The sequence below is a fragment of the Leucopleurus acutus genome, assembly GCF_964270905.1.
Source record: "Leucopleurus acutus genome assembly, chromosome: 18".
NCBI classification, from domain to species: Eukaryota; Metazoa; Chordata; class Mammalia; order Artiodactyla; family Delphinidae; genus Leucopleurus; species Leucopleurus acutus.
In genome coordinates this window covers 5,731,614-5,745,800 of record NC_139160.1, presented here as the reverse complement: position 1 = coordinate 5,745,800, position 14,187 = coordinate 5,731,614, and the positions used below count along the sequence as shown (strand labels likewise).

The 14,187-nt window shown below is 43.7% G+C and overlaps 1 protein-coding gene across 1 annotated transcript in view; it reads left to right on the top strand.

The window, feature by feature from the left end:
• FLT1 (fms related receptor tyrosine kinase 1) overlaps positions 1-14,187 on the top strand; it is a 170,555-nt gene that overhangs the window by 59,643 nt on the left and 96,725 nt on the right. The window contains exons 9-10 of the mRNA XM_082859298.1: positions 1,314-1,483; positions 1,852-2,011. Of these exons, the coding sequence (XP_082715424.1) occupies positions 1,314-1,483; positions 1,852-2,011 (330 nt within the window). The remainder of the gene's footprint in view (positions 1-1,313; positions 1,484-1,851; positions 2,012-14,187) is intronic.

Sequence of the window (14,187 nt, the reverse complement as noted above, 5' to 3'; positions counted from 1 at the left end):
GTAGCATTTGTTTTCAGTTTCCTCAGATCGTTAATAGGGAATTAAAGAGAATATGAGACTTTGTGCTATGCCCCTTCATGCCCTCGCAGGAGAAAGGAGATTGTTTTGTTTGTTTCATAGGAAATTTACTATGAAACTTTTTAGATATTATGAATGTACATTATTCCCGAATAGGAATTGAATCGCTCAGGGAAGTACATTCCCTCTTTCAGTACCTGAGAGTATCCCCAACCGTTCAACACTGCTGATTTCTTCAGTAGCTAAGTAGCAAGGACCTAAAACAAACCAAAAATATCAACCCATTTTTGAAAATACTGACTTGTTTAGAGGAAATAATTTCAAGGATAGTGGAATGGGATTTGCAGTCACAAAATAGAGCATAGGCGTTTTAGCTGCTTTGGAACTGAGACCCACTAGTAATGGGAATTTGCATGACTATGTAACACATGCATGACTATGAACCAATGCCGTTCCTAATATGACAGCTTTATGCAGGACACAGTAAACTCCTACTAACAGATGAAAAATGCCCATTGAAAGAACTGTCATTTAAGGAAATCCTAGAATTTTACAGTAAAAGAGATCTTTGAGAAACTCGGAGAAACTGAGGCTCAAATGGATAAGTTCAGGGCACACGGTGGCAGAGCCGGGACGAGCCTTCAAGCCTGACTCCCAGTTCTGTATGCAGCTGCATGGTATCCAGGCATTAAGTCTGTCTCTGCAGTTTAAAAACATTCTTTTTAAGTTTATACCTTTTGTTTGAGTTCTTTGCCTTCACTTTTCTTCCCCATGGGAAAGAACCTTGATGATCTTGGTTTCACTCTAGCTCATGAAAGGGCAACTGGTGTGACCATTTATATAACTAATAAGAACTCCACATGAGGCCACGATAGGAAAATCTATTTTTGTTTTTATCTGGAGAAGTGATCTAGTTGATCTGACTCACAATGACCCTGGTATTGCTGATGGAGCCTCGTGGAGAGCTCTGAAAAACATCTCAGATGGAATCAGCCTGTGCTTCTAGGTGAGACTTAAGTCACAGGGGTGACCCGCGTCCGTGTGGGTGCATGAAACCGTCACTTGCCTTTCTTTCGGCTTACTTCTTTCCTCTTTGCCAATCAACGTGAAGTGTTTCCCAGTCTAAAAATCCCACTGGGCTTTACTAAAAAGTCAGTGTCTAAATGTTTTAAATGAATATTGAGGCTCTAAGGCTCAAGATGTCTCAACTGGATCTCACGTCCTTCAATGGCAACGTTAAGGTGATAGTGCAGAGGCAGTGTGAAATGACTTACTGATCGTGCCCTTCACCACAGGTTAAAAGATGGGTTACCAGCCACTGAGAGATCTGCCCGCTACTTGGTTCGTGGCTATGCGTTGGTCATCAAAGATGTGACTGCCGAAGACGCGGGGGATTACACGATCTTGCTGGGCCTAAAGCAGTCAAACGTGTTAAAAAACCTCACTGCCACTCTAATTGTCAATGGTGAGTTCACTGTTCAGACTTTCTTTTGGTTCTGGTGGGGGGTGAAATTCGTGAAAATTGGTGTCAAAAGTCAGTATAACAAAGAAAGCAAAATTTTTTTAAAAATTGTTTTAAAAACCACTTATTCCCCATCCCAACTATTTCACGGTTGCTTGCTCTCTTCCATAAGCAATATGATTCTTTTTTCTTTTATCATTGTGGTCGGAATGTACATACGCTTTTCAGTTGGCGTTATAATGACGAATCCGAGGGTTCTGTCCATGTGTGTTTCCCTGACAGCAACACCAGCGAGAATGTGGTCCTTCGCTGTGGTCCAGGAGGGAGTCATGAGAACAGCTCTTGACCTCTGTCCTATTTTCTCCTTTCAGTGAAACCCCAGATTTATGAAAAGGCTGTATCATCGTTTCCATACCCGACTCTCTACCCACTGGGCAGCAGACAAATCCTGACTTGCACCATTTACGGTATCCCTCAACCTACCATCACGTGGTTCTGGCATCCCTGTAACCATAATCATTCCAAAGCAAGGTAGGGACAGTTCGTTTCTTGAGTAACTTTCGAATACTTTTTGACCCCTGGACTCAAGGGTCTTATGGGAGCTGGTAGATGGCACGTGCGGTCCACTGGGGCCAAAGGCTTTCCCTGCCTTGGGAAAAGGTAGGCAATATATCTGCTCTTCTTCCTTACCCATGTCTAACCGTTTCTTAATTTTTCTCTCTAGCTTACAGTTTAAGGCTAGGAGCACAGGGACAGAATGAAGGTCGCCCTGTGAGCCGTTCTTTGGAACTCAGGTTGGAACTCGCATCTCTTGCTTTCCAACCGAGAACACCCAGACTTTGGCTCCACCACTGCATCAGTTACACTGGTCTCCCCATTTCCCACTCTGTAAGCACCGAGTATGGCATCAGATCTTCCCACCGCTGAAGATCATTACCTTTCCTAGGCTCTGAGCATGCTCCTTCATCTGTCAGAAATGAGCTTCCATGCATTTTCTGCTTCCTAGGAGGTCCTCCTATATCTTTCCAGGCTCAACAAGGCTGTCACCCTCCCCACCCTCCAGACTTTCTCATTCAGACCCCCTTTCTCCCTCCTCAGCATGAACAGCACTTTGCTGACACCACTGTCACATCACAAGGTGTGCGTACGCTTGTCTGTTCTCTCTAAGCTGTGAGCTGATTCAGCACCTCTCTGTCTTTAGGGGCCGGCACCGTGTCTGGCACACACAGATGCTCAGGGTGTATCTGCTGAATGAGTTCAGCCCTGCCCTTGGTTAACTGGGCAGTGTTTCCTTGCTTCCTGTTGATGACCGAGCCCTGTTTGTTGTTCTCCATTACTGTTTAGTCTAGAGGATTGCTACTAATGATAGTTCATGGGAGCAAACTTGAAGGACAGGAATAGAATTGATAGGTGCAACTATCAAGTACGATAGTATTGAGACTGCCCAAGAATTATCATTAGGCCAAATATTTTCTCTGTTGCTTTTAATTCCACTAGCAGAGTGGTTGGGAGAATTGCAGGTTTGTTTTTTTTTTTTTAATTAGCTTGATAAAAAAGAAATATGACGTAATTCTGGCACAAACGGAAGAGGCTATTTGGTTTTCTAGAGTCTTCCTGCAGTTTCAACTTGTCTTCATCTTGTGTTTTAGTATTTTAAGGCGTATCATTCTGATTGTGAAAGTTACTGGTAAGTCACGGAATTCCTGAGTAGTAGCTGTTTCCACACATCTGATTTCTCATCTAAGTGAATCATTTGCTAAGAACAGAAATATCTTGAATTTGCTAAGAAAAAGCATATCTTGAATACCTTCTTTACCACTGTGATCATCCAACCCCAAAGAAAGTGAGATGTACTGAGATTTTATTTATTTTGCTGATTTGGAGATGGACATCCATATTTATGGACTTGTCCCTTTAAGTATTTGTGCTAACCTAACTTGCAAATAAATTTAAAATAACTAACTTAAGCTGTTAGGTTTGGATAAAGGTATAGAGTTGAATTTTTATGGAGTAACAGCCTTTTTAAGATATGCTTAATTTTTGTTTTGACAGGAGCCAATCTAAAATTTCAGCTCTGTTTAGGATTAGAGCTAGTAACTATGAGAAAATAACAATTATGAGTGATAGAACATAATATTATAAAGTTAGATTTGAATAATGCTAATAAAATATGGTTTGGGGAATGAGGTCAGCTGGAGCGAAACTTTGTAAACGTTACCTCTCTTCTTCTGACATCTTTGTGGCGTATGGGATCCTTCTCCCATGTTATAGAGTAAGCTTGCCGAGGCATGGAAGGATATCGTATTCCTCTTGGAATTCTCTCAAAATTCAGAGCAGTACCTTACATCTTCAGTAAATGTTTGTTGGCCATTTGACTTATTCTCTTAATAAGGCATTATTAATAAGGTTAAAGGCATTCTTTCTTTTTTAACCGATCACAAGACAGATCAGAAATGAAAGCTTTAACTCTTTCAGTGATGATTCAGATTGTTGCTTGAAATTATCTGCAGGAAATGTGCATATCCCTAAGCAGCTCTCATTTTTAAAGTCAGTAGACTGAGTAGCTTACCTGTGTCAGGTCCAGATTTGATGCTTGGTGGTTAAATCAGTACATTTAACGTAGAAATAATTTCCAGAAAGATATATGGGACCTTTGTGCACTAGAAAGCAAATCGGAGAATTCGATTTCACCCTGCAGAGAGAGAAAAGCTCAAACTGACAGGTAAATGAAGCCCTCTTTTACTACTAAAATTTTTCAAATATGTCTTTATATAAATCTATTTTATATAAATCTATTTTATATACTTAATTTCAGTTGCAGACAGGAATTTTAGTGACATTTGAATAAGGGATGTTCCATTCCATGAATTTTTAAAATCTTACTTATTCTGGGTTTACATGGTACGTAGTTGCAGAGTGGTATCTGCGCATCATTGTCAAAAGAGATTAGCTGATTAATATATACACATTACTCTTGAATATGTAGAATAGTTCTTGGTATTTCAATCTGAGGCTCTAGTTAAGGGGTAGATCTATATAAGGACCACAACCAAAGCATTAGTTTTGAGGTTAGAAGGTATATGTTTTCAGTAGCTCAGAATTACTAACGGGTTTCATATGGCCCACAGGTTAATGGGTCTAAAGTAAAGAAGTTCAGACTTAAATTGTATAGTTTTCTGGAATCCAGTGAATATTTTTTAAAACGATCAGAACAACTGCTCAACTAGTTCATCTTTGTAGGTATTAAGAGCCATAAATAAATTTAACAGAAACTTCCTCCTTTTTGAAAAAGAACGTAACTCAGCAGCGTACCCCATTTTTAAACACTGTGGTTTCTGATTCACCTAGAATTTGTTCTCAAGACATTAAGAGTAAGGGTGGGGCAGGGGTGGTTACTTTTAGACTCAGGTACGTAATGAGCTGAGGGGAAATACAGCACAATCTTTCCCCCCTTTTACTTTTCTGCAGATATGGGTGGTAAAGTAGCAGACATTTTTTTTTAATTCAAAAGAAATAAAGTTATTAGCACCGAATGAGGGACTTTTCTCATGCTTAGCAGCCAGCAGGGACTCCTTAAATAGATTAGATTGTCCTAAACTTGCAAGATTGTCCTAAACTTGCCCCATGTCAGCCTGAGCATAAACCCAGGGAGCACACAGAAGGATGGTGAACTTACAGTACCTTTCACATGTGTGTAGTTTACAGCTTCTGTTCATATGAAATAGAGGTAATTCCATATACTTCATAGAGAATATGAGCACCAATGAGGCAATGTATTTGGGAAAGGTACAGAGTGCCATGGACATAATGCAAGGTTGTAATTACGGCTAGCGTTAGGGTAAATGTCTCTCAATAAGGCTCTGAAACTTTTAAGGAACTTTTGAAAAGAATTTTCTGCCTACTGTAGACCTAGTTTCACAACAGTGAGAATGTTTACCTAATATTTCTGAGAAGTGAACACAAACCGTGGAAAGTAAAATGTAATTTTGCCGTGCCTTAGAAATAGAAATCTCTAGTAGGTCTGGGTTATAGAATTGAGGAAAATAGAATTTATGATTTTTCAGAAGAAGAAAAAAGAAAACGGCCATGTAGGTGAGCTAGGCAAAAGTGAAAATAAGCTCAAATGTATAAAGGGGGAATAAAGTGACTCCCCAGTTGGGTGGCCAGCCCCATTCGTTTGTTTCCTGCCATAGGAGGAAGTAGTTCTGGCCTGTGGGTTGGCCGAGGCTGGGAAGGGGCAGAGCGGGACGTGAGAGAGCTGACCCCCTGCTCGGAGAGCCCACTGGAGACTTCTAGAAATTCACCTCCCCCCCCCTGCATTTTGAAGAACTAAGTAGGACTACTCACCGCCCACGCAGTGAGCTGGTCCCCATCTCATGGTCCTTGATAAGCTTCGCCACAGCACTGGTCCTGTCTCACAGGAAATATTATTGTGGGTAAGGTTGCCCACTCAGCGGAGGATGGTCTGTAAAGGAACAATATTAGACTTTTGGGAAGGGGCCCCTCTTTAGGGAATGGAAGGGGGATGGATTTGAGGGACCCAGGAGGAATGAGGAAAGAGCAGTCTGGTTCTTTTCTATAAGGAGGTTTAAGGCCGGCAGCCTTTAATGATGGCAGCTTGGGTTTTAGAACAGACATTCTGTAGATCACAGGCTATTTTAATTCCCTCTCCCCATCTAACCATCACAAATCATCATTTCCAGGTCATAAAGAAATTACACTGATAGCGTTGCATATATCATTCTTTTATATAGAAATTTATGTATTTACTTTTGGCTGTGCTGCTGCGTGCGGGCTTTTCTCTAGTTGTGGCGAGCGAGGGCTACTCTTCGTTGCAGCGCGTGGGTTTCTCATTGCGGTGGCTTCTCTTGTTGTGGAGCATGGGCTGTAGGCGTGTGGGCTTCAGTAGTTGTGGCTCGCGGGGTCAGTAGTTGTGGCTCGCGGGCTCTGGAGCGCAGGCTCCGTAGTTGTGGCGCACGGGCTTAGTTGCTCCGCGGCATGGACCAGGGCTTGAACCTGTGTCCCCTGCATTGGCAGACGGATTCTTAACCACTGGGCCACCAGGGAAGTCCCTATATCATCGTTCTTTAATGGAAAAAGTGTTAGGTGTAGTAGGTTCTTTGTGAAAGTCTCATTTCCTTCATCCACTATCTGTGATGATCAATAAAAATAGGTAGAGAGAAATCTCTGCTACTTCTTCCGTGTTGACATTGCCCACATCTTACAATGCATTTTGCACGTGGTCAGTATTCAGTCTAAATATACTGTCAACCGTCCGTTATCACACAGATATTGATTGGGCACCAGCCATGTGCAGAACAAAGATACATAGCATTTGTGTTTAGAATTTGTTTAATTATGTAAAGTCAGATCTATTTGGTGATTACTTACCCTCTCTATATACGGACCTGCAGGATCTCTCCTCCACAGTCTTGGGGATAGAGACCTGGGAATCAAGGAAATGGGTTCTATTCTTGGCCCAGTCCCTGACTTCTGTGTGACCTTGGCCAGTTATTTAATCTGGGCTTCAATTTCCCCTTCTGTGAATGGTAACTGCTGTGCTTCCCCTTTCCTATAATACCCACTGAGTAACGACTGAAGTAAGAAATTCACTTGAAATGACATCTTCTTCAGAAAAGCTTGAAATGATTTCCTAGTTGTTGCACCCTATTTTCCTTCTGCTTCTTACAAATTATAAAGCCATTGGACCTGAGGATTAACTCTGAAGATCACGGCCAAATTAACAGAAAAATAAAAAAAAAACACATGAAAATAGAATGGTCATAAGAAAAGTCTTACTTGTGATGATGTATTCCGCGGTACAGAACTGACTCGGTAATGTCAATGATCACCCGTTAAGAAAAAAACATGCAGCAGCTCCTGCACCACCGGTGTCAACCCCTATTTTCCTCAGTGTCAACCTGGACGACCTCTGTCAGTTTTGGTCCAGCCCCTACAGACCAAGGCATCATCATTCTTTGCCCAGTTAGCCCTAAAACTTTGCTTGATTCACTTGGTGTTTTGCCAATGAACCCCTTCAGAATGCAAAAAACTGTAGTTGGATTCTCAACTCATGGAAGGCGGAGGGGCTAGGGTATTATTACTTTCTTAGCTAAAATTGTGGGTTTGCTAAGAAAAGCCTAATAGACATCTATGGAATCTCAAGGACCTGCTTCCAAAACTCTAGAAAGTAAATCAGATGTTGGCGTCTCAAATAATTATGTGTTAGACGTTTGATAGAAAATAATATTCCCTGTCACAGCACTGTAAATCAACTATACTTCAATCAAAAAAGAAAAAGGAAAGAGAGAGAAAATGATTCCCCATTTCTGGAACACTCTTCGTTGGCTCAGCGTGAGTGTTCCATGAGGAGACCACTCCAGGACTAAGTGTGCTAGGGGTTTTAGTGGGGGAGGGGTGGCAGGGGGTGGCCTACAAAATAAGGGAGGACAGAGCGTCTAGGAACTCTCAGAAGTTGCCTAATTGCATTTCTCTATTGTTTACGTCACCAACTTGGCAAAGAAAGGAAGGCCTGAATCATTAGGGATGTGTTAGGTCTAGATCATTTGGGGGAAACAGTTTTGTGCATCAGAGGGGTATGTAAAATTAACAGGGCAAAGACAAAACAGTTGCTAATGGTAGTTAATGAGAAATGTATTCAAGGACCCAAATTTAATTGACTACCAGCGTGAATGTCTATTCTTTCTATGCTGAAACAGTTTTGTATTGGATTTTCTGTCTACAGAATGAAAGTCTTACCAATTTAAGCATTGAAAAAGTCAACATCTCCTGGGGGCTAGATGTAGGTCAGTGTCTGAGGGAAGCTGTAATTTAAGCAGACCTCTTCTTTTGGAACTAGGACCGCAGTCTACACGTTTTAATATTTAGCACGCTCCTTTTAAGTACACATACAATGTGTGTCCACGTCTCGTGTGTGTATGCAGACTCAAACCAGGCAGGCTCCAGAGAATTTTAACTTGCCACACGCAAAACCCTGAATCAAAACGGGGACTTTGAAGGCGACCACTTCCCCCCCAGCCCACTTGAGCAGGACTTTGAGCTTAAACAAACAACGGAGTAAATCTGGCCATCCCCGGGAAGCTTTCATCACACGCCAAGTGACTGCTCACTTGCTAATGGGCAGCGTCTTGCGTTCTGTTATATAATTACGAGATGAGGACGTGCTTGCCACCCCCTGTGAGTGCTCTGACAACAGCCCTTATTAAGAGTTCATGCAAAGACCTGAGAACAGAGAGCGAGCTCGTTTGCCAGATGCCTCTTTGCCACTTCTCTACACTTTGCGAGATTTTTTCCTCTTTTCCCACTCTTCGTAGGAATTCAGGGAGTCCGATGAATAATTGTTCCTAATTAACTGTCTCCTGTAATTCCTATCAAACGTTTCATTATGTGCTTAAATTAAGCCAAAAGGCTGAATCATAGGAAGTCCGTGCTGGATGGTTTTTAGAGGGAACTTTTGAGCAAAGTTCAGTGTAGTTTCCCAGGATTAGGAGGACCAGAAGGTAGTGACACACAATTTGGGAAGATTGGCAGAACCTCTCCTACTGTCTTTGGCCCATAGTCAACAGATTTTAAAAATTGAAGGGGGCGTTTTCATGACTGAATCTAGAAACTCCTGTCCTGACACAAGATCCTTAGTCATACATAAATAGGAGAAATCACTTGTACAACATGCACCTGTCCTTGGAAAGGGGCATTTTAGTTCTCTCTCTATTGGCTCTTGAAATATGGAGCTTCGTCTGTGGTTTATCATGTAACTTCACTGCCCTTGTAGGTGAAAAAGCAGAACCTGGTGGATTGGAGTAGAAGGAAGGGTGTGATGGATTTAGACTCTGGTCCAGGTAGTGCTTCGTAATGAGCTCCAATACTTGCTTCTCCATACCTTCTCTGGAAGCCTCATGGGATGTTTGGTCGCCGTGAGTGCAGTTGACTACTTCATAATAGCTGTAGGAGAGACTCCATCAACCAGCCCTTTCTAGTGCCGAAGTTGTGCCCATCCCTTTCCACATTATGCGTAATCTGGGCAGCAATCCTACATCATGGCCGTAATTTCCCCATAAGGAAACGGAAGCTCAGAAAGTTATTTCTCAGGTGTTTTCAGATCGTGGAGTAAAAGAGGCTAAGTAGGTTGGCATTTCAGAAGGTTACTATTCATGGGTGACCCATGGGACTCCTCAGGTGGGTTCGCCGTCGGCTCCCAGAGAAAGGAACCGAAATCCCCGAGGGGACAGGGGTAGGAGAGCACTGACCTCACTTCTTGGGTTTACTCTTGTCCCCACTGATCACAGAGTCCACCGGTTGAGTTAGAGTTGAACGGGGGCTGGAGAAGGAGGTTAGCGGCACTTGGGGGAATTTGACTCCCATGGTACCGTCTCTTCGGGAACCAGGGATGATGAGATGCTGGTTCAGGCCCCACACCTGCAGGTGGGAGGAGACCCTCTGAGGGGCTAGAAAGCCCAAGGGGATGAGCGAGCCTGAATAGGACCAACCTCAGGAGGACAGCAAGTCAAACAGTTAATTGGGCGCTTTTCCTGTGGCCGCTTTCCTCCCTGTGACTTGCACACCACGCAGGCGTTTTTGATCTCTTGCAGGGAAGCCCCATTCCCTCTCGCTCATTGTTCAGGATTAATTTTCTAGGTCAGGATTCAGCAAGCACTCAGCCCTCCGGGGGCCTCACAGAGCTCACGGAAGACTGATGAAAGGAGATGAAGGAGAAAGAGGGAGAGCTTACAGCCGATGAGCGTGTGAAACGGGCACACGGAGGCTGCAAACCTCAGCCTCAGCGTGGCTGGATCTAGTCACTCTGAACGATTCATTCGCTTAGAATTTAAGACATTTTAAATATCGTATGATATCGCGGAATCTAAAAAAATCATACAAATGAACTTGTTTACAAAACAGAAATAGAGTCACGGATGTAGAAAACAATCTTATGGTTACCAGGGGGGAAAGGGGGAGGAAGGATAAATTGGGAGATTAGGATTGACATATATACACTATTATATATAAAACAGATAACTAATAAGGACCTGCTGTATAGCACAGGGAACTCTACTCAATACTCCGTAATGACCTGTATGGGAAAAGCATCTATAAAAGAGTGAATGTATGTATACGTATAACCGATTCACTTTGCTGTACAGCAGAAACGAACACAACACTGTAAATCAACTCTACTCCAATAAAAATTTTTAAAAATTAAGAGAGTTTAAGACATTTTAGAGATTTAAAAAAAGCTTATTTTAGAGATGAGAAACTGAGACTCAAAGATAATTACCCCTCACCTCACAGCTAGATAATGGCAAGCCCAGGACTGGACCCAAGTCTTGGAGTTCTGTTTATTATTCCTGCTTGTTCTTATTTCCACCACGACACTGTATAGAGGCCCCATGGGAAGTGCTTATAATCTGGTTGAATAAGCGAACCAACATGGCTTCCGTGGGTGGCAGACGGTGAGCCCTGCAGTTAAGGGGGAGCAGTGTGGAGAGGGAAGATCTGGGTCCTAAAGGTGATGGGAAGGTACTGGGTGGTCAGATGGAAAGGGGGAGGGACAGATGTGAGAGAGGGGCACGGGGATAGGATGGTTGAGGAGTTGCTTGGAGAGTCACCGGCTGGCTCGCTGGGATGAGGGAGAATCAAAACCAGATCAGGAAAGGGCGCTTCGGACCTGACGTGGACTTTCTCGAATGGGGGCTAAATAATTTGCCAGCCAGTCCTTCTGCTGGAGCTCGCCTTCCCTGGCCAGTGCCCCGGTACCCTGCTCTCTGGTTTACCAGGGTTCCCCCCGCCGCCCACCCCATCGCGCTGACAGCGTGAGGAACTTGTACAGACTCGGGGGTGGGGCTCTTTCTCCTGTCCTCGGCCCGTGTTATGTGCACTGCAGCTCTGAAGCTCGCCTTCCAGGTCAGCAGGTCAAAGGCTCAGGTTTTCACTCGGGCCTTTTAAAAAGTTGTACAGCTGCTCATTATCCCATTTTTCTTAGGCCTTTCATGTTCCATACCCCTTGTCCTCAACACTGAAAACCACGTGAGATGATCACGGATTGCTACCTTATTGAGAGATCCTCTTTTGTGAGTGTGAGAATGTCTTTGGATAAGTAAGGTGAGGAAAACGAAAATGGGTGTTTAGAAGCTACTTAGCACCAGACAGAAGGTTACGGCCAATTTAGAAGACTGCAGGGCCTAGGGTTTCTATTTTTATTTTCCTTAGAGCTGAAACTTATTAAGCACCTGTCTATAGGATAAGTGCTTAATCTGTACTTTAGACGTATCACCTAATTCTAACAGAACTTCTACGACGCAGGGGACTATGGTACTACCGTTTCCTAGATGAGGCACAGAGAGTTCCAAAGACCTCGTTAGGAACAAGTCCGTCGCGCTGTCAGCGCAGTGGGTGGCGGGGGATGGGACCCTGGTAACCAGAGAGCAGGGTACCGGGGCACTGGCCAGGGAAGGCGAGCTCCAGCAGAAGGACTGGCTGGCAAATTATTTAGCCCCCATTCAAGAAATTCCACGTCAGGTCCGAAGCGCCCTTTCCTGATCTGGTTTTGATTCTCCCTCATCCCAGTGAGCCAGCCGGTGACTCTCCAAGCATGTCACCACCCAGCACTTCATCTGTCACTATGAGGCTTGGTGGTGTTACAACTCTGTAGACATTAAGTTGAGTAATTTTTGGTCAAAAGCTCATGATCCAGAAAGCAAATATGCTCTGAGAAGCCTGTGTGATGACATCAAGAGCTACTTTTAAAAGGCATGAGGATGCAGAAAGGCCGTATAGTCTAGAGTTTAAGGACATGGGCTCTGGAGCCTGAATCCCGGCTCTGCCACCTACCACCACCTACCAGCTGGGTGATTCTGGGCAAAGTAAACCACCTCTCTGGGTCCGAGTTTCCTGATCGGTACAATCGAGGTAACAGCACTGACATCCTAAGGCTGTTTAGGGGAATTAAATGAGATGATATATATGAAGTACTTAGCCCAGTGGTACTTAGCCCAAGTCTGTTTTGCTTAAAGTTTTCCAGTATTTTTGGTTGCTCTGGGGCCGCCCACTGCAAAGCTCCTTCCCTCTGAAGTAGCATCAGATACACACAAGTATCCTGTGAACACTGACAATCTGACAAAACGATCCATGCTGTCGGGTTCACGTTCTCCCAGGAAGCATGCTTGCGTCTTTGGACAGGTCTTCTGACTGTGGTGATTTACTGCAAAGAAATTAAGATGGGACCAGAAATGATAGACTCTTCAGATTATGCAGGAAGTTAGAGGAGCTGTAATATCCTGGACCTACGTGCGTTTCTGAATTCTGCCTCAGCTATTCAGACCCTCATTGACCCACGTACTGTCCAGCCTGCAGTAGCGCATGGGCTCTGGACATTCTACTTGCTTGTGCTCAATTGTCTACGGATATATTTCCATGCACTTGACTTATCTCTTCAATAACCATACCGTTAATGATGGAAGGAAATAAATCTTGTACTTCTTTCAGAGGACATGATTCTACTTCTTAAATGGAATGTGTGTGAACAGATTAATTTTTATTTGAATCAGTGCTAGTAATTGCCTAGCAAATGGTGCTAGTAATTGAAGACAGGAGAAGACCACTGCTGGTTAGTTATTTTCTATCAGCCCAGAAGGTACTTCTCCACATTTCAGCATCATTGCTTGAGATGAAACTGTCCACCACTATCAACTCGTCAGACGCTGTGATGGGTTCATCCCAGGTCATTAATACTCCTCCTTGGGAACGGACAGCCCTGATGATGGTGACACAGCGCTTGGTTGAGGCGGGATGTGTGAGGTCACAGGAGGGTCAGCAGTGTCCCTTTTTCAGCACGTTTGAGGTGAGTGATGGATGGCAGGGTTGACACCCACGTGAGGTTGAGTCCACATCTAATGCGTTATCGGGATTCGCTCTTCTCGTCAGGCCATAGCTGAGCGAGGACACGTGTGCTCTTCTGCTTCCCCGGGTAGTTAGACTAAGCCCTGAGGTTAGGATGATGAATAAGACCTAGTCCCCACTCTTAAGTAGCTCTCAATCTGGTCCGATAATCACGGCTAACATGAGTGACCTGTCTGCCGTGGACCAGGCACTGTGCCGAGCATGTTACACCAATTAACTCACTTAGCATCCACCCGCGTGTTTGACGATGCAAAACGATCTTCTCTGAATTGTTTCCCTTCCATTTTTTTAATCCCTATAAGAAAACTGGTAAGACGTGGTAACGTGGCTTTGCTTCCTTTGAGTTGGCAATGTTAAAAACACATCCGTGCCCAAAGAATCCGAGGCGGTTCATGGAAAAGTACAATTAATAATTTAACAAATCTGGATGAAAATGGGGTAAGACAGAGATATGGCCCACATTCTTTACACGTTAGTTGTCAAGAGAAAGAGACGTGTAATAGACATTTGCGAGAAGAAAGGGCCCATAAGATAAAAGCGTAGCAGAAGTACAACTTTTCAGGGAACTAAAATCCAAGAAGAATGATTTCTCCTCTCACCCTCTGTGTGCTGTAGTCTTAGCAGACGAACCCTTCAACCACATTTCTAGTACAGAGAGTGTCACAGGACTGGTAATCACCACCTCCCTCCCTGGTGACCGGTGGCATGACACCAATGTAGAATTTATTAAAAGTGGTTCTGTGGGCTGACATGACCCAGTGATTTCAGAACTATTCAAGGGACTAAAAAGA